Source organism: Typopeltis vanoorti, chromosome 1, assembly GCF_054136105.1.
Source record: "Typopeltis vanoorti isolate ZY-2024b chromosome 1, IOZ_Tvanoo_1.0, whole genome shotgun sequence".
Taxonomy (NCBI): domain Eukaryota; kingdom Metazoa; phylum Arthropoda; class Arachnida; order Uropygi; family Thelyphonidae; genus Typopeltis; species Typopeltis vanoorti.
In genome coordinates, this window is record NC_143549.1 from 21,500,966 (window position 1) to 21,525,209 (window position 24,244).

Consider the following 24,244-nt stretch of genomic DNA (forward strand, 5'->3'; position numbering starts at 1 on the left):
TCTCCAATGAACTCTGTGTCTGGTGAAGATGGCATGTTCAGAAAGTCCAGACTTTTCAGGTTTAAAGTATTCAATATAAGATTGGTGTTCTTCTAGCCGAATAGAGGCAGATCTTCCCGTTTGTCCGAAATAAGATAATCCACAAGAGCACGGAATCTGGTAGACACCTGGATGATTAAGATGTGGAAGCTTGTCCTTGGAGAAGTCAGAAAGGTGGAGATTTTTCTAAACGGTCGAAAGGCAACAAAAATATTCAGTGGTTTTAAAACTTTTGCTATACGTTCACTGATGCCTTGTACATAAGGGATAGTAATGCGCGTTATTTCTTCTGTGTTTGAAGAGGAAGACATATTAAAACTACTCAAAGTTCTTTTAATGAAGCAATTCTTATAACCATTAGATAGAAAGGAAGAAGTTATATATTGTAGTTCTTTCTGTAAAAGATCGTCTGAAGAACAAAAGGAGTGGGCCTGATGAACCAGTGTTTTAATAGCTCCTGCCTTTTGACTGGGATGGTGATGAGATTCCGCATGGATATAATGGCCTATATGAGTCTTCTTTCTATAAACTGAGAAATGTAGGTTACCATCTGGTTGGCGAAGAATTAGAAGATCTAAAAAGGCTAACTGTTTATTTGATTCTACTTCTAGGGTAAACTTGATCCTAGGATGAAATGCGTTTAACTTAGTGAGAAATTGTTGAAGTTCATCAGAAGAGCCATTCCATACAGCAAAAATGTCATCGACATATCTGTACCAATGAGTAGGTCTGGAGAAATGTTGTCAAAGATACGTTGTTCAAAATGTTCCATAAAGAAATTGGAGATAGCAGGAGAAAGAGGATTACCCATTGCTGTTATTTCCATTATTAATTTTGTATCGATATGTCAACTCACGGTATACCTCTTTTAAAACTTATTGCTAGAGCAAGATGGAGCAGTAGTTGGATGGCAGTGGCTTGTCACCCTTCTTGGGAATGGGTTGAATATAGGCCGTTTCCAAGCTGTGAGATAGATACTAGTGGAGTAAGACAGTATATAAAGGTGACAAAGAACAGGAGTCAATTCTGGTGCACAAACCTTCAGGACAATTGGAGGAATGCCATCTCAAGGCCAGGAGACTTTTTTTGTGTCTAATTTGTATATATTTTACTGATCTCGTTCCTGCAAAAGGATATAGTCGGCATCGTCAATTATGCCTACTATATCCAGGAGGCAAAGTGTGAGGCCAGGACATTGGCATTTTTTGTAGGTGGTGATGATTCAATGGAGCCATCTGGGTATGATAGGGGTGGGAACAGTGTTAGGCAGAAGATACGACCGATTGCTTTGTGGAGAGACCAAAAGGCTGGATGCCATTTGGATAGACTTCTAATTTCCTGCTATTTGCTTTTTCAAACTCTGTTTTGGAAGCATTGATTTTTTTAAAGTTTATTTTTATTTATTTTTTTTTGGGGGGGGGGGGGGGGGCTTGGGTATAAACTCTAAAAGAGGATGGAGTTCTTGACTTGAGCCAGTAATGGTATGTTTAGTTTTTCATTTTTACAGCCTTGTCACATCTTTTGCATGTATTTGAGCTGCAAGGTTGGAAGCGATAGTCTAACTTTGGGAATGAGGCATAGAAATTGTGGAGGCTATCCCACTTGATACTGTTATAATGCCAAACTACTATTGTATGGGAGTGGCTGTGTATGCATTGTTGCATTGGGGAGGAGTTGAGCACTAGATTGTGGTCAGAATTACCCAGGGGCCCACTGCTTTCACTGTGTATTTGGAGAGATCATTGGTGAGGAAGAGATCTATGGTATGTGGAGAGTAGTTCGGGTTATTAGGCATTCTGGTTGGCATCTGAACTATTTGTGTTAGGTCATCAGTGAGGGCAAATGTTTCAGCATCTCCATCTGCAATATCTGTACAGCTGGAAGGGGAAAGCCAGTTTTTGTTGTGGACATTAAAATCTCCTAAGAGGATGATATCATTGTTGGGAAAGTGGGACTGGAGAAGGTCAATTTTTAAGGCAAGGATAAAGAGCTCAGAGTGGTTGTTTGCATTAGGGGAGCGATAGAGGCCACATATGAATTTGACTGAGTTGGGAAGGGATATTTTCATCCAAAGAAGGTCAAAGTTGGGCGATTCTAGGTTAGGTGCTCTCTGGCAAGGTATGTCAGAGTGGATGTATGCGCATATGCTGTCCCCCTTGAGTCAAAAGGGGTTGAAGAGTGTATGGTTGGGAGGGTTGAGATGAATAGTCCTGGGGGGGGGGGGGGGAGAGTTGAGATTTGAGGTTCTGCCAGAAAGAGTAGGTAGGGTTTGGTAGACTGAAGGTGGTAGTGGACACTATTATGGTTAGAGTTTAGGCCGTGGATGTTGGTGAAGTGGATATGTAGGGTTTGGTGAGTCATATTTTTGACTACAGGGGGTCTTGCACATTTCCTGTGCAGTGCCTGCATACTGGTCACCTTGGTGGCTGCTAGTGGCATCACTTGGTTTTTGCACCAATTTAACTTGACTGTAGTCGATGATCCAACTGTAGGCACTTGATGTTTTTCTGCAAAGTTGTCTTCGAAGCTGGCTTTTTTGTTCTTTTTATGCAAATGTTAAATTTGGTTGAGCACATATGTGTGATTGGGCAAAAGTGTCTTTGAACTTGTTGTCGATCGCTGTTATTAGTTTTGATGTGCTTGTCGGCGTGTCTCAAGTCACTTTTATGAGTCATGGAAAGTTTGTTCCATCCTTTCTTTTATTTATGGATTAGAAATGATGGCACCACTTGACGATATTTTTAGAATCAATGTTGCATTCTTCTGCTAATTTGATAATGTCTTCTTTTAGTGCTTTTCTGTTTTCCTTTTGAAAGTTCAAAATAACGGCGTTGAATGTTTTGTTTTTGGCCTCCATCAAGTCATGCACCGTTGATGCGATTAGGTCACTGAGTTCATTTGTGGGAAAGGGTGAACTTCCATTGTGGTGCTGAATTATCAGTTGATTCCAGCTTGGTTTCTAGTGCTTGTATTTTGGAGGAAAGAGTTTGACTCATAGCATTGACGTGCCGTTTGAGGTTTTCAATTCATTTGCCTAAGTTCAGGAGCTGTTTTACAGATGGGAGGCACAGCGAACAGAAATAGGGCTGGTTAAGGTCTATTTTTGTGCAAGAAGCATGGTAACAGAACTCGCATATTATACCTTTTTTTTTTGATTGCCGATATCAATTTTGCAGCTGCGGGCATTTTGTGGGTTTGCCGACAATTGATGATGCTATGCTGGTGAGAACACGGGATGCTTATTTGTCATTGGCTTTTGTTGCTGCCATCTTTGCTTTGCACAGTAGGCATAGTGGGCTCTTGCACGTCGCTGATTTTTAGATTGAAATATAACTGGTGCACTAAAAGTACTCATAGTTTGCACTAAAGTTATCGGCTCCTTAGTACGTGCTGTTAAGGTTTCCGTTTGATGTTTAATTTGGATGGGAATCTCTTGCAGTAGCGATAAAATGCTGGAGCATTAGTTTATAGTAGCTTACTCGCAGACACCATCTATACATGTGGTTTACTTTGATGGTTCTTGTTGGTATATTAATTAGCATTTTCTCTCTTTAGTCTATTCCAGTTTCCTTCAGTATTTGAGAAAAAAAGCTTGTTCCATTGTACACTGTTCAATGCCTTTTATAAATCCATAAAGTGGTGTATTGTGCTTTATTTTATTTTTTTAAAATTCATTAAGTATTTCATATGTTCGTACAGTTTTCTGGTTGTCTTTAATATAGGATCCTCGCATTTCCTAGGTGATCTACCAGGTTTTCTTTTTACATGTCTGGGCTACCAGTCTGTTATTCTCAGAGTCTATCTGTTATTTTTCATGAGTTCCATATGTTCTGCCGATCTTTTTTGTTGTTATAGATAGCCTTATGTATTATTATTATTCTATTATTGTTCTCTCTCTCTATATATATATATATATACATATACATAATATGCAATGTATGGCATCTGTGTATAATTTTCATCATATTACAAGTGAAGTTTCATGCAGTTTTGAATAAGTTCTTAATTTCAAATGAATAATTATTTATAACTGGGGGGGGGTGTCTATCCCTACTGTTTGGGGTTTTTGGGTTTCAGCAGTCCCTTGCAAGGCTCTATAGTATAAGTTAGACAAACTGCATGTTGAATTGGCTGACTGTAAGTCTTACCATTTAAGTGGATATTATCATGCTGTGTGGATTCTTGAATGATAATAGAACCACTAACCTTAGGATACTTAATGTTATAAGTATATATAGTGAATTTTTTAATGCTGTCTCTTACCATTTAGATATAGGAAACTGTGCATAGCTCTCCCCCTCCTTCCAAAGATTAAGGGAACTTAAGAAAACACTTATGTTGCTCTGAATTATGAAAAAGAGCAACCAGACTTGGTGGATATTAAATTAAAACTTGATAGCCTGGTTGGTCAAATGGTATATTTTTATTTTTAAACCACTAGGCTGAAAGTTAAAATCCTAACATGGGTGATGCTTGCGAATATCTTTTTAAGTTGTAGATGAATTTCATTGCCTACCACATTGCTTATTTAAGGTCTGACATATTTACGTAGAACTTTTTTCAAGTGGCTTGAGAAAGGTACTAGTGGAGTTTTTTTTTTTTTACACTCCAACTTTATAGTTAGACAGCAGGTATGCTATCCACTTGGCCAACCATTCAACAGTTTTCTGATCCTAAGAATAACTACAGGTTTATACCCTTTTATGGGTGGGGATTTATATATATATATATATATATATATATATATATATATATATATATATATAATTAAAAAAAATAAAACTGTAGATTTAAATCCTACTGTACTATGAATGCATATGAAAATCTTTTGGTATAGGTTATTTGTTCCCTAGTATTTAACCACAGTTTTTTGCTTATTGTAGGAAAATGACTAAATTAGTTTTCGAAAAAGTTCTATATTTAGTATGTATAATAGGATTCCTATATTGTGTAAGTGGTAACTTCCAGGTAGTAAACCTGACGTGAGTTCCTAACCTTCCCTGGGAGGAATTGACATATTAAAAACATATAAATAAGTCTTAGAAAGGTACAGAGATATCCTGTTATCTGTGAAAATCATGTTCATTAACCAAACATACCAAAAACCCCTAAAACTTCTAATTTAGGCCTTTTGATCTAATTTAGTCATAGTGATCATGTGGTTTTGAGAGAGGGGGGGGGGGAGAGTTACCATGCAGGGGACCATTATAAATTAAGGAAACTAATTGGTGATATACAGTGGTTTCAGTTGAAGGGGAGAGAAATCATCACTGCCTTGGACTTGGCCTGGAATCAATTACTTTTGACTATGTCAGATTGCATTCCTAGGTTCAAAGCAGTGGCGTCGCATGCCCATTTCGGTTGGGTGTGCTGTCATGTGACATGAGAGAAAACAATAATGAAGAAGAATGCTATATTTGGTTGGTATATTTTTGAATTACTCAAAGGTGTAAATATAATAATAAATTTGGAAGAGGAGGACAAGGCTTACCTCTGACTACAGTCATACAATCTGCAGAAGCTCAGGTAGAAAACGATACATTCAGAAGATCATCAACACTGTTTGCCCATTGTAAATACGAACAGAAAAGTTATAAATTATTTACCAAAAATTATATATTAAAAACTTGTCTGTATCTCTCTCTTAAACACATCAGTTCACACTTTACACATGCAAAACAGATGAAACTCAGAAAACAAAAACAGCAGCTCATGACAAATGACAATGTTCATTTGATTGGACACATTTGGAGTGTTCAGTGCACACACACACTACCTTGCCTTCTGGGTGGTTAAAAAAACCCCTGGAACGCTAAGAATTTGACCTGCTGTACCATTCTATACATTTGTTCACAGGGCTCAAAGGTGTCTGTATTTGTGACCACACACACCTGGGACTATTAATGCAAATGTGATGCATTGTTTACATGTCGAAAATCTCCTCTTCGTGAAGCATTAGTATATTGTGTTTAATTGCACAAAGCCATGAAACAGTTAGGGGAGTTTTTAACAGGTATAAATGCAAAAATATAATATCGGTGATATTGCTATTCCATGGGTGTGCACTGCACACCTAGCACAACCTGAATATATGCCCCTGGTTCAGAGGATCAGTGAATTAGGAGTAAAATTGATGAAATTATGCAACAGATTCTGAGAAGGAGGACATGTGGAAGATATATAAAAAACAGGATTACCCCCATCCTCTATGGCATGTAGATGCTGGCTAGAAAGGCGACAAGTATAGCAAGGAAAGAGAAATGGGCATGTGACACTGAAGCAGTAAAGTAAAACACTAGAAAATTCTAGTTTTGGTTGCGTTGCTAGCAGAAGAAAAGGTAAATATGGTAGTGCAGGGTGAGCTGATTCTGAAGTGTTCAGACAGGTGAGACTGATGAGAGACAGGAGAGTAATAATAGGTGACTTTAACTATGGATAACTAAGCATCTTGTGTGAGTAGAAGATTAAATTTCTTGAGCTATTCACAGACATTTATTTTATGTAGGATTAGTTGAAGCAAAACGTAGGAGTTGAGAGTTAGATTTAATATCATCTCATGTGGTGACATCTTTTATCATCACAGTGGAAAGACTCCAACATTTATCACCACTTAATTGGGGGAGGATGATCATGTGATTTTGATGTGGGGAGTGGATAGTCAGGTATAAGCTTTATGTAACAAGTGATATGGTGTGAGGAATTACAAAGCAGGAGACCAATAAATTAAGGGAACAGATTGGTGACGTACAATGACGTGTTCAGTTGAAAGGGAAAGAAATCAGTAATCCTGGGATTTGGTCTGAAATCAGTTACTTACAGTAGTGTCAGATTGTTTTCCTAAGGTTCAGGCGATAGATAAATAAAGTTGGAGTGAAATACACAAAGCATGGAACTTCATGTAGGAACTTGTTAGAAAGAGAACATTATGGAGGAGATATAAAGAACAGGGAACATCAACAGCATGAGGTTACAAGTGTAGTAACAAAAAGAAATTGGCATATTAGAAGAAATAGGCTGAAGCAGTAAAGCAGAAGACTAGAGAATTCTATAGTCACATTGCTAGTAGAAGAAAGGATGAATATGGAAGACTGACTATTTGCTGGGAATAATAATAGTGTCACTGCAAAAGAGAGAATAGAAGTCAATAGTGTCACACTATGGACAAGTGTATCACATGTAATGGTAAAAGTGTTAGAGATAGCAAACCTGGATTGATAACAATGGAAATCTTTTGAGAGGGCAGTATGGATATGTTAAATGGAGGTTATGCGTTAATAACTTGGTTACATTTTATAATAGGGTGATTAGTGTAGTGCTCAGAGGAAATGCTTTATAAGATTTCTTTCGATTTTGCTAAAGCATTTGATCAAGTACTGCACAAAACTACAGTTGAAATTGAGAATGATGGAGATGGATACTCTGTTTTAGCTTTGTTACAGTGATGATTGATTGATTGGAGGCAACAAGTACATGGAAGTGCAGTGTCCCAAAAAATGGAAGGTGACAAGTTGGGTGTCACATGGTTCTGTTATGGAACCACTGTTGTTTAACATATATGCCAATGACATAGTACATGGTGTGAAAGGGGATATTCAGTTGTTTACTGATGATACTAAAGTGGAAAGGGCAATGTCAGGAAGTTCTGACTTGTAGTTGTTACAAGAGGATTTGAAGACAGGTTGGTATGTTGGGGCTGAAGAATGTTCATGTCATTTCATTGTTAAGTGTAAAGTTATGTCGTTTGGGAGAAGATGGAATGAATTTTACCATGCTGGAGGAACTTTACTCGAAGAGGTGGAAGAGACAAGAGATCTGGAGATCTTGATGGATAAGGAATAATGTTCAGTGAATACATTGCAAGAGTTGTTAAGGGTTATCCAGAAAATTGCTGCTATAACAAAGAATGCTAACATATACAGATAATTCCACTGTATAAGGCACTAATTAAGTCTCATTTGGATTTCTGTGTACAGATCTGGTCACCTGGCTGTATTGGTGATAAAAAAAAGTATTGGAGAGAGTGCAAAGGCAAATAATTAAGACTGTCTTGGGTCTGGAATATTGAGCATGAGAACAGTTTGAAGGAATATGGCCTTCAGAACTTGTCAGGTAGGAGGAGGGGTGATGGAGACATTCACAGTGTTAAGCAATGAGATTGATTTTTTTTACTGGACAGCCCCTTAAATAAAAGTAACAAATGTGTTTATAGTTTTGATTGCTAGAGTGTGTTGTAATCACATGTTCAACTTTCGATCTGGGCGATACAACAGTTTTTGTGTGGCAACCATTGAATTAAGAGTGTGTGAGAGGAGTGTGTCAAAATTTGTGTCATGGAGCAAAGAGCTGTGATAAAATTTTCTGTAAATTAGGAAAAACTACTACAGAAGTGTGCCAAGACCTAAAAAAAAAAAAAAAAAAAGTTTACGTCGATGATTGTCTGAGCCATGCACAGATGTTCCGCTAGTTTACAACATTTAAAGAAGGGGAGGAAGTCCCTGCAGGATGGACCATGCTGTGGCCCGGCAGTTTCTGCATGGACAAATGAAATTATGGTGAATAGCTGGGAAATTGTTGACCATGACAAGTGAATACCCACTTGGCTACTCACTGTACAGCTTGGTGCCAGTAAGGAAATGGTCGATTAATCTTAGAAAGAGATTCACACAAGAAGATCTGTTCTAGGTTTGTACTGCACACATTGAAACATGAACAGAGAGAACGCACCAGGTTGCATGTTGTCAAAATCTCATCTATGCGTGTTGCAAAAAGTTGTCACCAGTGATGGAAATTAATGTTTTCAGTTTGATTGGGAAAAGAAACGCCACAGCATGGAATGGTGTACAATGTCTTCTCCCTGGCAGAAGAAAGTCAGGTTGCAGAAATTACACGTTAAGACAATGGTTATTATTATTTATTTTAATTAATTAATTAATTTATTTTTTATTTATTTATTTATTTATTTTTTTGCTGCTGCTGGAATTATCCACCACCACTTTGTTCCCGAAGGCATCACAATGTTGTTTAGGAGTAATGATGTACCATCTGTATGCCTGCATGTGATGAGTCAAGAAAGAACTGTTACCACAAAAGTAATTGGTTTCTGTTATATGACTGCCTGCACACTATGCACTGCCTCTGAAAGTTTCTTGCTTTGAAGTCTATCTTTATCATCAAACCACCACCACCATTCACCACATTTGGCTCCCCACAGGCTTTTTTTCCTTTTCCCAAAGATGAAGTGTGCCATGAAAGGTGGGAGCACTTTGGTGACACTAAGGACATCTGATGTATTGTGACCCCGAAACTGAAGAAGGTTCTCGTTCAAGACTTCCACCATGCCTTCAAACACCTGTATGACAGATGTAAATTTTCTGTGGAGTTGGAGAGAGGTTAATTTGAATCTGCATAATTGATAATTCCAAATATAGTTCTGCACCTGTGTAGCTCAGTAGAAGTGGCGTTTGCACTCTACGTTGCTTGACTGCACGAAGAAAGGATTTGGTGGTTCAGATCTAGTCACGAACTAGAGGAAATTTTTCTAAGCCTTTTTTTGACCGGTTCCCGAGTTAGTCGATCTCTGGCACGGGCTAGCGGGTTTTTTCTCCGGGAAACTCGGGGTTTTTCGTCCCGTAAACTCAAGAAAATCGACCGTCGAACCCACACTATTTTCAGACATTAAAAATATTGTGTTAGGGTTAGAGACCACGAGATTGCGGCACTAGCTTGCCGCCTTCTTCACTGCGTGCCGATGAATCAGTGATAGCCTTGGGCCAGCTATCTCTCTGATTGGCTACCAGTGGAGATTGAACTGCCCACTCAGTCTCCAAACGTTAGGGTAAAATGGCCTCGCCTACTCCCTATATGGGAACAAATAGGCATTAGCTGATTTTTTTTTAAAATATAGTTCTTCATTTTGCTATAAATGCTGTCTCATTACTTAATGGGTACACTGTGCATAAGTTGTTGGGAGCAGCCTATTAAATAGATATAAGGAATTATTGCATAGGATAATGGGTGATGCAAGAATGAGACATCCCTGGAAATTGTATAAAGGTCTTTTAAGCAAGGAAGTGAAAAGGATATTTTTGATTTAGCAGGTGATTAGTGAGTAGAATGATTTGCCAGAGTGGATGATGAGTGCTCTGATATTGTATATCTTCAAGGCAAATATAATAGTTATTGTTTGTAAGTGTTCATCCTCCTGCAGTGAATCTGGACTCCATGGAGATGTTTGGAAGTAATACTAATAAAATTTGATCTCAGTTGGTTTCTTATTAATGATATAAACACAACACCATAAAATGTTCTGTTATATTTATTTTTGTGACGTGTTGTATATTTAGATTTGTTAACACAAACAAAAGATGTTTTTGTCAGCATATGAATGTTTCTTCACAATTTCAAAGTAGATTAGTTTCACTGTTTTGCTTTTATTTGGACCAATGTCATCTCACAGTATAGTGAAACTAACCATCATGCTGAGAATATAAAATAAAAAATATATTAATATAGACTAGTGATTCCTGTCACTTAAGTAATAAAATGAAAATAAAAAGATCTTGTTAAAGTTTTGAACATCTGAAGATGTGGAACAGTTTACTTCTGTAAGTATCTAGAAATCTAGAACTATATTTTATTGTGGTTTTAAAACTTATATTTGTATCATTATTATAAAAGTAAAATTGATAATGTTAAAAACACGTTTAATTTTCTTGACCAAAAAGCTCTGGAAATACTTTTATTGGGATTATATTGATCAAATGCATATAATAACTAAGTTATACCAACTAGTTTCACCAACTGTTGGCATCTTCAGGATACATAACTGATGTACGGCACTAAAAAGTAAAAAACTGTTACAAACTATAATCAATCGATTCCAATTATATTAAACAAAGAACAGCGCATACAATATATTCATAGAGCGTGGATGATATCACTTGTTGTTATTTAGGAACGTTCTATAGTTGGCACTATAATTCAGTTCTGGCGAGTTGAAGGATCTGATAAGGGTCTTCCAGATCACAGGCAAGATTAGTCCTTGGTTCCTGTATTTTGGGTTTTGTATACAGCGGGCAACTGTTGTGGCAGCCTTAAAAATTCGGGAGCAGAAGTCCTTCTCCATGTAAGGAATTGTGCTTCTATCCCACTCTATGGTATGGTTCGTTCTTGAGAAATAAAAAGCTAACCCCAATTTTTCTTCTCTGTTATTATTGACACCTATGTGTTCTTTTTGCCTAATTTCAAGGCTCCTTGAAGTTTGGCCGATGTAATTCAAGCTGCACGAGCATGGTATGTCATAAACTCCAGTATATTTGGAGATCTTAAGAATTGTCTAATCGTTTCTGTGGGTTTAAAGGCCACTCTTATTTTATGTGGTCTAAGGAGTCTAGCAATCTTATTGGAAACTGTCCCTAAGTATGGAATGACGATGGTAGAAATATAACATACATTATAGTTTGTAACAGTTTTTTACTTTTTAGTGCCGTACATCAGTTATGTACCCTGAAGATGCCAACAGACTTAGTTGGTGAAACTAGTTGGTATAACTTAGTTATTATATGCACTTGATCAATATAATCCCAATAAAAGTATTTCCAAAATTGGTAATATTCTTTCTTTTCATAAAATGTATGCATTTGCTTTCTTGCAGATATAAATTTATTTTAAATAAATAGTCAACATATTTTAGTCTCACACAATGAGTCTCCAGACTCCATGGAGATGCCATAAAATAATAATAATAATAATTTTAGTAGCACTAGTACAGATTATACAAATGTAAAATAATTTAAAGTCACCTTGTTTCTTTGTAGTACCATGATAATTATTTTCATTTCATTAATTAAAACATTAATGCAGAATATTCTAAATTTTAATATGTTAGAATAAACATTAATTTTATTCAGTAAAATTGTGTAATTACTGAAATGCAGAAGAAATGGGAATAAATAAAATATGGGAAATATACATTTCAGTATCATAATAATAATAAATGTTTCTTTTAATGGTAATTTTTTATTTTAATAACTGACTCAAAATAGTTCTCATCTCTCACAGGTTTGGGTTGATAGAGGGTCAAATGCACAAATTTCTTTATATATATATATATATATATATATATATAAATTATTTTAAATGACTGATACTGAGAGATAAGAGATGACATGGTTTATTAAAAAAGATAATACTAGTTTACTTGTTTCGTTGAATGGATCAACTTCTTCAGGTATCACAATCAAAGAAATATACAAAAAATAACAGACTTAAACCATTCAACGTAATATGGTTTTAGGTTATTAGTAACTTTAATAGGCTAGGAAGTGACGTGACCTTTTTAAGGTTAAGGAGTCTGTGAAGTGATCTGATTTGTGTATTGATAGGGTCATAATCTAAGGGAAGGTAGACTGTGTGCAACCTTTAAGTCTTTGAATCATAATTTCTTCTGTAGGAATTTTTATAGGTGCAAGAGTGCAGTTGTGGCCAAGAGATAGTGCACTAATTCTCCCTCAAACCTTAAGTAATTAGTGCACTATCTCTTGGTCACAACTATGCTAATGCACCTATAAAAATTACTACAAAAGAAATTATTCAAATTGAATGTGGAAAATTTGAATCATATTTTCAAATATGGATAGGAAGGCTGAGAGATTCTCATCCTTCCTATCCATATTGGCAACAATGTCAGACTGGATGTGGCCAATGTACGAATTCAAGTAAAACCTCCAAAAAAGTGGCAGTACATCTCTCTCAATGACCAACTTAAAAGTTGTTTAATTCACCTGGTTACATAAGCTGAATTTTACTATATCATAGTTTTTTGCTTTTGTGAAACTATAATTTCCTAATATCTGATTACATTACTTTTTAAGTCATATTAGTTTAAAAAGAAAAATTATAACTGAAATGATTTCAGTTATTATTATTATTATTATTATTATTATTATTAAACAAGACCTCATGGAGTCAAAGACTCATCTGGGAGGTCCTTTTATCACACACACATCTCATCATACCGTGTCTTAAACACACTCAAACTCCTTGTAGACACCACACTCTCAGGCAAGGCATTCCAAGCATTCACAACTCTGCACGAAAAAAACCCCCCCCCCACCCCCCCCCCCCCCCACCCCCCCCCCCCCCCACCCCCCCCCCCCCCCACCCCCCCCCCCCCCCACCCCCCCCCCCCCCCACCCCCCCCCCCCCCCACCCCCCCCCCCCCCCACCCCCCCCCCCCCCCACCCCCCCCCCCCCCCACCCCCCCCCCCCCCCACCCCCCCCCCCCCCCACCCCCCCCCCCCCCCACCCCCCCCCCCCCCCACCCCCCCCCCCCCCCACCCCCCCCCCCCCCCACCCCCCCCCCCCCCCACCCCCCCCCCCCCCCACCCCCCCCCCCCCCCACCCCCCCCCCCCCCCACCCCCCCCCCCCCCCACCCCCCCCCCCCCCCACCCCCCCCCCCCCCCACCCCCCCCCCCCCCCACCCCCCCCCCCCCCCACCCCCCCCCCCCCCCACCCCCCCCCCCCCCCACCCCCCCCCCCCCCCACCCCCCCCCCCCCCCACCCCCCCCCCCCCCCACCCCCCCCCCCCCCCACCCCCCCCCCAAACCAAAATTGATACAAAAGTGCCTTAGAAGAGAGAAATGTGAGATCTGATAATATTGGAATCTTGACAGATAACAGAATAATATGGAGGAAAATTGTTGATTAGAAGTTAGTAGTGATGTAATTTTTTTTTAAATATATTGCTGAATGTATTTGATATTCAGTAATATTGCTGAAAATCAAATAAAAGAAAATAAAGGTAAATGGACAAGAGCTGGAAGATATTAGGGACTTCACATATCTAGGGAATAACATGTCTGATTTAGGCTTTAAAAAAGAGATAAGATCTGATAACAAAAGCTGAAGTAAACCTACCATTGGACAAGATATGGAAATCAGTGAGTAAATCATTCCCATATACTTGAGGATGCTGGAAACATGCGGATTCACAAGTTCTCTGTATGGTGGTGAGACATGGTAATGGTAAAAAACAGAGACGAATATTTGCTTTCCAAAGAACATGTTATAGAAAGATTCTATGGTTGCTACAATGGATGGTATAAATACGACCATAGATGGCAACACTATCAGCAAGATTTTTTTTTTCCTAAGTTGGTACATCTGTCATAAGCATTCATGTGAAATTGCAAGTCATTCTATCATGTAGTTTGTTTTATACAGCTGTCTGAAGCAAAAGTGTTGTCTCTATCCCTTGAAATGGATAAAATTGAGTATTGTGCAGTTATAAAATTCTTTGTAAAAGAAGGTTTAATACCAAAAGAAATTCATTCGAAGTTCATAAAAGTTTATGGGCACTCTTCTCCTTCGTTTTTGACAATTAAGAAATGGGCTGCCGAGTTTAAACGTGGCTGTGCCAGCCTTGAAGATGATCCACGTAAAGGATGTCCAAAAAAGTGTAACAACCAGAAATCATTGATCAAGTGCACGAGATGATATTGGATGACCGGCGAGTCAAAGTGCATGTAATTGCTAAGACTATAGGCATTTCAAAAGAACGTGTAGGATATATTTTGCATGAAGAATTGCAAATGAAAAAGCTTTGTGCAAGATTTGCTCACGGTAGATCAAAAATGCACTCACATGAAAATCTCTGAACAGTGCTTGGAGCGTTTTAACAAGAATAAAACAGATTTTGTGTGTCAATTTATTATTATGAATGAGACTTGGATTCACCATTACACACCAGAATCCAAACAGCAGTCAAAACAGTGGACAGAAGCCAGTTTTTCAGCACCAAAGAAGACAAAGTTGGTTCCATCAGCAGGAAAGGTCATGGCATCAGTATTTTGGGATGCTAAAGGCATTTTGTTTATTAATTATCTTGAAAAGGGTAAAACAATAACCAGGGATTTTTAACCAGACTAGATGAAAAAATTTATGAGAAAAAACACAGTTTGCAGAAGAAAAAAAAATCATGTTTCATCAGGACAATGCACCTGCCCACAAAGGTATTTTGGCAATGGAAAAATGAAGGGATCTGCACTATGAATTGCTGGAACATCCACTCTATTCCCCAGATTCCCAAAACTAAAACTCTGCCTCTCTGGTCAGCATTTTTCTTTGAATCAAGAGGTGATTGCAGCTGTATAGAGGTATTTTGCAAATCTTATTGAGAACTACTACAGGGATGGGATAATGGTGCTGGAGCATCACTGGAATAAATGTATTAGTCTTAAGGGAGATTAGGTTGAAAAATAAAAATAATTTTGAAATTATTCTTCTTCTGGTTCCCATCTGCCATACGGCCGCGGGAGGGTAGCTATATGCTACCATTCTAGGGAGAGATGATTATAAGCAAGGTGGTTTCCCATTGCCTTCCTTGCCGTAAGTATTTATGACTGTAACCTGTGTGTTCACGGGGCCGGTTTGCCTGCTTGCGGGATGAAAAACCTCAGATAAACTGGCGGAAAAAACCCTGCTGCCCACGCCCAAGACTGGCTAACTTGGCTAGGGCTGAGGAAGATCCTTAAGCTCCTCACGTCGTGGACGGGAATTGAACCTAGGACACTCCTTCCCCAGGCATATGGTTGCGAGGCGCAAAGCCACTAGGCTGACCGCGCGGACTTTGAAATTATAAATTTGTTTTTTCATTGTTAGGCTGAGAACATTTCAGACCATCCTCGTAAAAGAGGACGACCAAAGCAAGAGTGGATAGATGTGTAAACGAGTTGTGCGGAAAGAGTTTACAGGATTTGAGTCACCTGCAATGGACAGAGAGAGAAAAATGGCAAAGAATGGTGAAACATGCATTAGACACCAACAGGCATTGGACCCCATGGTCAATGATGATGATTATTGTAATATCCTGTACACTGAGGGTACATGTTAGGGTTTTCATGATGTTGGAGTGATAATGAGTGAAAGATTAATTGTGAGAAAATTGTTTATAGGAGATTAGTAATAATCAACATAAACTACTACAGGTTAGTAGTTTATTATGTCTAATAGTATCCTGTACACCCCTTGACTATACACATTAGGAAATTGATGATGGTGAGTTACCTTTAAAATTATTATTATTTTATTTTTTCAGTAACTCTTTAGAAGCTAACGGATCAGTGGTGAAATTTTCATAGCAGACTGAATGCCATTATCTGCTTATTGTACTTCATGTCACTTTAAGCCCCCCCCCCCCCAGTATGTGTGTGTGTGTATATATATATATATATATATATATATATATATAGACAGAGTGATATAGGTATAATATTCTGCACTTGAATAGGTCCTGCATTTAAATTTTATATGGTCTTAAATATTTGTATGTCACTAGCAGATATACAATTTTTTATGTTAAATTGTGGTTTGTGTAACTATTACTTGCTTCCTCCAACCATTCTCAAGGATAAAAACTTTCTGTTGAAGTGATATTGAACTCCTCAACCTCCAGCACTTTCATCATGTAATTCGAAGAGAATCTGAATTGCATTTCTCAAAATTAAGCATTACTGTTATATACTGCCTTCAAAGAGTCTTCTATTTAAAACAGCATCCTCCCACATAAATAATATACTTATAAAGACTCTTAAAAGTGACTGACACTTTTCTTTTTTAATATTGATGGTAGCTATTTATATGAAATATTTGCTTTGCCGAGAAGAGAACCAAAACCTGTTTGCTGCATAACTAGCACAGTAACAGGCCTACTCAAATCAGCAATCTGATTTGAGAATTTTTTTTTTGAATTTTTCTTACATATCTGTTTAATTAAACAGCAAATTTAGTGGAGTTTTTTTATTTTTGTTATTATTTTTTACCCAAGATGTCCAAGAATGATATTATATTGTTTTCTTTTTATTTTAATGTAAATTTGTTCATTTGCTTCTAGGATAATGTCTTTCAAACTTACTCTTCATGTAAAATATTGTATAAGAAATACATTTTTCACAAAAGTGACACAAAAAGAAAGGATACAATATTCTTAAAATGATAAAGCAACATATATACTAAAATAAAATTCATCAGTTTCACTTTAACCTTAATAACAACATGGGGGTACTCTTTCATAATTCGGTAATCATTCTTAAAATTCCTGTTGCTGATTAGGATTCTCTAATTTGAAAATGATTTTGATCCTATAATTGGTTTGAAACTAGGTGTGCTTTTGTAAAATTAGTTGTCATATTTATCATAGGAGGCACAAATTTTGTAAATGTCTAGGTCATAGATGGTTTCATTCCTACTTATCATACCCTACTTATTGGATCCTTGAATTGTGTTTGAAAAGTGATGTGTTGCTAGGCCAGAGCTTCCAAATTTTCCAATCTTATCATCTGCCTATGGTATTTGTTCTTAAAATAAATGTTTGCTGTGCATTGCAACCTCTCCCCCCCCCCCCCCACATAGCAGTTTGTGGACTGTGTAGCAGGCAAGCTGTGTAATTTCATTACCTTTTCCCCTCAGCTTAAATGGATGCAATGTGCCACATATCTCACATAAACGTTTTGGTTTTCAAGTTCAGTTAACATCTAACTCTGTACAGATTCTGGTAGATTCTAATACACAGAATGTAGTAGCATGAAAAGTAGCCCCTAATTTTCTTAGATACATTATCAGAAGCCATCATTATGCTAATAAAGAAAATAATTTCTTCTGGTTTTTAAGCTATGCGTTTATCAGCTATTTATCAACGTTTGAAATAGTTTTGAATAGTTATTAGCCAATTTGAAAGTCAATTTTCATGTACCTTGTTGTAGGTATTACATTTAATGTTGATCTGTAGATAATATTTAGTATATGTTAATATTTTCACTCTTCTCATATTCTATGGAATTCACTTTCATAATATACATAGAAAATCTTTTCATTGTTGGTGTGCATGTGTGGTTGTCTATGTAAATCATTGGATTTTAATTGGACATTTGGAATCTTTCATTGAACTAAATATATAAATATGGATAGTTCATTATACTGCCAGTGAATAGATAAGCAAGATAGGTAGGCAAGTAGGTAGGTAGTAGGCAGATAGGTAGGTGGGAAGGCAGGCAAGCAGATAGATAGATAGATAGATGCTTCCATTTATTGTTGTTATTATTTTTAACTTTAGGCCAGATCGCCGTGTAAGAGATAAAGAAAGGTGGAGAGATGAACGCTTTTCTGAAGTCCAGGTGCCACGTTCTCGAGGTGATGAGTGGAGAGATCCATGGAGAAGGTAGTAGCAATAGTGGTCATTGGTAGTTTTATTTTCTAAATTTCATTGCATATTTAGTAGGGTCTTTATTATTTTATTTTATTTTTCTTTTGAGAAAAGTGTTTTATATCATTTGATATTTGGATGTATTAGGTGTTGGTTTTGGGCCCTTTCATTTGGTAAACTTTTGTATCGGTTTGATTTTCTTTATTATGGGTTATTTTGCTTTGTATTCACAGGTGTGAATAAATCCATACTGTGAAGTAATAATAATAATAAGCTTTAGTTTATAGCAGGTAGATGTTATTTACTATCTCTTATGGTGCAGAAGCTTGCTTGTTAGCAATTCACAGTTTCCGTCTTCCTTTAAATATTGTTTCTTTGTTGTGTATTGTGTGCCATCGTACATTCATACAAAAATGCTTCAGTTTACAGAATTGCTTATTGCATAAGGTCAGTAACCAAAGGTGTATTTGCCTATGAAACACTCTCATGTTGTTCTGCTCTATTTTGAATAACAACGCTCTTTTTCTGTACTCGTCAGTCTAACGATTTCTAATTTTATTACAATAAACATTAATATTATTTTACATTAACATTAATAGTTAGTGATAAAGTCATTGAAGAGCAGTTAATTTTTTCACATAAAACATTTAAGACAATGGTTTTAATATAAATTATCCCTTTTAATAGTTTTCATCATCTGAAAATTTTTGGGATTACTCTGATTAAATATGTAAAAATTAAAATTTATATATTAAAATGCATTATGCTGCTTAGTTGGTTGCTTTAATGATCTAAAAAATATATATTTTTCTATTAGTTGATTAATTCTATAATCAAAAGGTTTGAACATTATCAAAAAGACGGCTTTCATTATGACTATAAAACATGTACAAAACATAATTTCAGCATAATGATGATATAAGGAATTTTAAGTGATACTATGAAATCTCATGCCATACTTAAAGTATGACAAAAATTACAATATATAGATTGTCAGGTTAGCATCTTTCTTGGTTCAATCATTAGTTGCCAAACAAGGGATATTTCTATATCATTTCTTCAACTTCAACTGTTTGTTATGCAAGTACTATTGATGGATACACAGATATAATTAACAATGAAAAACTTTATTTACAGATCTCTCTCTCTCTCTCACTTACACACACACTGTAATATGAACACTACCAGTTTCTCTATGCAGTATTTCATTAAAACAGTATTCCATTTCCATACATTTTCAAAGGTTGATTACATAGCAAAAAACATTTTATATCTCTGATTGAAATAGGTGAATTCTTTCTGTTTTAGTCTTTTTAATTTAAAAGTTAACTCCCTCCTCCCCACACCAAGACACATCGAAGATCTTTGTTACAAAGTATTCCGATATATGTATATAAGCTTCAGTAAAATAAATTACAAAAAAGAAATGTATTCTGTAAAATGAATATGCATGTAATATAATATTTGTTTGAAAGTTTTTCTACTTGGTTATACTATAGATTAAAGATGCCCAAGAAATTATATTTTTGATTTAATCCTTTATCCAAGTGTAAGCAAACAAAGTTTGCGCCTGAAGTAACTTCAGGACTGGACAATTCATATATAGAGGCTAATAACTTCACATCCCTTGCCTTCATATCCCATAATGTACATATCCTTATGAACATGTATAATGCTATGCATTATGGGAAGGGTCACTATCCCCAGGATCTTTAAAAAAATTATTCAGTCGCTGATAGCAGTTTCTCAGAAATTTTGATAGTCCAGAAGGATAGGATGATATAGAAGAATATCAACAATTTGCTTAAAAAGGCATTTGAATTTAAAAGTTCTTTTATTAGCAACTTCGTATCTTTCCAGAGAATCTTAGTGACATTCCCATGCTCTTCATTTCTGGAATAACAATGTTTAATCAGCTTAAAAAAAAAAAAAGCATTGATGTTCTGAGATACATTTTTCAATTGATTATTTCATTTGTCCAAAATAAGATAACTTGCAGGTAGATGGCATTCAAAAATACCAGATAACAGGAAGGAAGAAATTTTATCTTTATTAGGTGTTAGTAGAGGTGAATCTGATTAATTGTTTTGTACATGGAATATTACAAATTTACTTTGGAATGATAGAAACTGGCTGGAGAGAAGTATTTTCACATTTGAATATGCTTTCAAAGAAAGTGCCGAAATTCTTTATCATCATAATCTTAATGTAATGATGGCTACTGTCTGTCTAAAAATCTGGTAAATTGTTATCAGCAACTGAGTTATTTATTTTTTATTTCTTATGTTGTTTTGAATCCTAATAATGTACAACCCAACACTCACGGTGCTGCATATAGAAAGATAATCATTGTTATTACATATATAATTTCAATTTATTTTAATTTTTCATTGTGCTTCCTTACACTAAATAGTTTGATACTCAAATTGAAATATCTGAATATTAACTGTTTATTAAAGAATTTTTACCATGGCTGTGTTTTCTCTCTTATTCCTATAGATTTCTCTTTGTCATGGGGGGGGGGGATACTTGTTATTGTTTTCAAGGTACTTAGTCTAGTAATTACAGAAATAATTGGAAATGGAAAAGAACTATTGAGAGCCTTATGTGTAGTTACTAGTACTTTTGTCACTATGCATCTAGACTCAGATAAAGAAGTGGACATTTCATTGATGCCAACCATATTAGTAATGATTCAGAGAGTGCTTCATAACTGCTGAGTAAAAATGTCTGTGACCTAGAATGATGTTTAGCAATGTGATTTTCCATTTCATCCTCATGAAGGGAGAATATCCAAGATGTAGTCTTTCACTCAAATGCTAACCGATCTTAAATTGTGTTTGCATGGCAGGCCAAGTTATTGGCAAAGAGATATGCTCATATATGCTAGACATGGACATGTTAATGTGTGGCACTTCTCTTCTCAGATGCACTTTTAGATATTGGGATAGAAATTGTTTCACTGTGATCCCATTTGTGAAGTAAAGGGAGGATAGGGATGGGACAAACAGTATGTCATCTATTTTGAAAGAATTATAGTCATTGATTAAAAAAAGTTGTAGCAAAGATAATTTAGAAAATTTTTTACCTTGGGTATAATATATGTTAAAGATACCAAGCTATTTTAAACCTGGTTTTAATCCATTTCCCAAGTAAGCAAACAGACAAGTAAGTCAAGTTTGCACCTGCAAAGTAGTGCAAGGCTTAGGCAACTCGTGGTAAAGGTGGAATAAGCTCTGATCACTATTCTTAATATTTACCCTTAATGTAAAGCACATCTCCTTGAGGAGATGTATGAAGCTATGCATTAAAGGCAAGGGTCCACTACCCATACCGTTATTCTATGGTGAGACCTCAATAAAGGTTTCGACCTTTATTGAGGTCTCATCAGTGGGAGCCAGGCTAGGGAAAATATTAAGAATAGTGATCAGAGCTTATTCCACCTTTACCACGAGTTGCCTAAGACTTGTACTACTTGCAGGCGCAAACTTGACACTTGTCTGTTTGCTTACTTGGGAAATGGATTAAAACCAGGTTTAAAATAGCTTGGTATCTTTAACAAAGATAATTTAGTTTTGTGGCATGAACTGTCCACTGGCTATGGTTGTTAGTGTTTTAAGAATGGCTTGTTGTTGTGCTGGATAGTAATGTGACTGCTTACCTTCTGATGTTTATCTAGGTTTTCTATTATAAACCAAAAAAAAGTAGTAAACATTAGAAATACATTTGTCTAATGTGTCTAGAAAAGAACTGGTGATTATTTGTTTCTATACTATTCTGAACACGATATGGTAAACTACCAATCTGGGTACTTGTTTTACCCAGACTGGTAGTTTGAGTGTAGGTGTCAAGTGTTTTTGCTTCAAATTCAGTTTGGTTGCCCTGTAGTTTCATCTGATTGTTTCTATATTTTCACTTCCTGATAAAATAACTTGCATTAGCCACCCTGGTTGTCCAATTGGTTAGCATATCCACTCGACAAAAGGCTGTAGGTTTGAATCCCACCATAGGTGTTTGTGATTGTGTGTGAAAATACTAGTGGTGGTGGTGGACAGTAGATGGCATTGGTGTAGATGATGCGGTTGGTGGATGAGGTTAAGTATTGGAGACAGAGAGTTGTAGAGTAGGTGCCTTCCCTCGATCAGTCTTTGGACTCCCTGGAGGTGTCTAATAATGAAGGGGTGGGTTTGAATTCAAAAATTATCAACGGTTTTATTCAGATCAGGTGTGTCTGCTTCTTCAATGTAAAATTAAAATAAAATAAAAAAGTATCAAATCTAATGTCTACATTTTTTGGGGTTTCTTATATTACATTCATGTCTGTTTGCTAATCTACTACGAACTGATTTCTGACATTTCTCAATTATTGAGGTTCACTGTTTACATGGAAATGGAAAATATGTATATACAGGGAGTCCTCGACATGCATTGTTTTGACTTTACGGTGGTAATCCCATAAATAATAAAAAATAAATTTCAACTTGAAGCAGTGCGACATCGCGGGCGAACTTGTTTGTGAGCGTGGCGTTTGTTTGGGAGAGGTGGCATCGCTTGGGTCCCAGCATACACTCTTTTGGTACCGCGTGCTTTGTTTACATCCGCTCTCTCACTTTTGTGTTTGTGTTTTTTTGTGACGTTTTACCCTTCAATATGGCTCCCAAACGTAAGGCAGACTCTTCCGATGGCAGTGTATCGAAGAAAAGGAAAGCCATTACATTAGAAGTGAAATTAGACATTATTAAAAGAGCAAAAAAGGGAGAAACGCCAACGAACGTTGGCTGCACATTGAACTTAAGTCGTACCACAGTCGGGACTATTATCAAGGATAAAGTTCGCATCCTTGAACACCTGAAAGGATTGGCACCCATGAAATCGACTGTGATTATGAAAAAATGTAGTAGGCTCATGATTGAGACGGAAAGGCTTCTTGTTCTTTGGCTGGAAGATGGCCTAGTTCTGTTTCTTGATATATACGTATGACTTTAGGGCGTTTTAGGTTAGGTAAGTAACTTAGGCTATGGTAATTCTGACTTCCATCGAAAATCGCCTTATGTCGGTCCTTAGGAGCGGATCTTTGATGTAACTCGAGGACCAGTTTTTCTATCCTTTATCTAAAAATGAGCAAACAAAATTTTTTTGATGCTGGATCTTGATGACAGGCTAAGTTCCATGTTTGCAGATGTGTGTGTTAGTTTATTTTATTTTATGTCACACCTACTTACGAAGGGCATGAAATCTGTGATAACAGTACCATAAATTTGCAATCCAAGATTAGTTTTTATTTTTATTTATTAATACATTTATTATTGATTAGTATTTTGTTATTGTTTGTAGCATATATCTTCACAGTCATTAAGGACACGAGAGAATACAGATGTGAAATAGAAAGTGATCACCATTTAAATTTGAGCAGAATAAAATGAGCTTCATATCAAAAGGAAAAATATTCACAAAAGTTTTAAAAAGAATGAAAGTTGAGTAGCTTTCAGAGGTGAAATATAGACAAAAATATAGATATATTATGGGGGTGGGGGAATAAAACAGGAAACAGTTTTATAATCAAACGTGGAAATTCACCCATACTCTGCTAGGGAGGCATGTTTGCATGGACAGGAGAATCAGAACTCCGTGTTAGATTCATGAAGTTAGAAGCAATCATGGAAAAAAGGAAGCATATTGAAAGTACCTTGCAGGTAAATCAGCATTAGCTTTTATAGAATATAGAGGAAAATGTAATAAAGCAAAGAAGTTTGCTATAGTAGCTAAACAAAAGTCATAAGAAGACTTTATCAGAAATATGACAAAATTATGCTTACTGCCCCAGGAATTCCCAAGACAAAATTTCAGGGAAATTTGCTAGACTTTCTTGCCTCAAGTTCCTGAAAAAAGAACTTTAATTTCAACAACTAATTTATTATAATTTTTAACTTAGTAAAATGAGTATTTAATCATACAGATTATAGTCAATGATTAAAATTTTATCATGATAGAGTGCCAAGGCAAGA

General features: G+C 36.4%; 1 protein-coding gene across 5 annotated transcripts in view; it reads left to right on the forward strand.

Moving 5' to 3' along the window:
- Nucleotides 1-24,244, forward strand: part of LOC150109825 (uncharacterized) — a 441,768-nt gene that overhangs the window by 220,026 nt on the left and 197,498 nt on the right. For 4 of the 5 annotated variants that reach the window (XM_090414208.1, XM_090414244.1, XM_090414315.1 and 1 more), the window contains exon 10: nucleotides 18,150-18,254. The exons of the other annotated variant lie outside the window; for it this stretch is intronic. In XM_090414208.1, coding sequence (XP_090270334.1) covers nucleotides 18,150-18,254 — 105 coding nt within the window. The remainder of the gene's footprint in view (nucleotides 1-18,149; nucleotides 18,255-24,244) is intronic. 5 annotated transcript variants of the gene reach the window in all.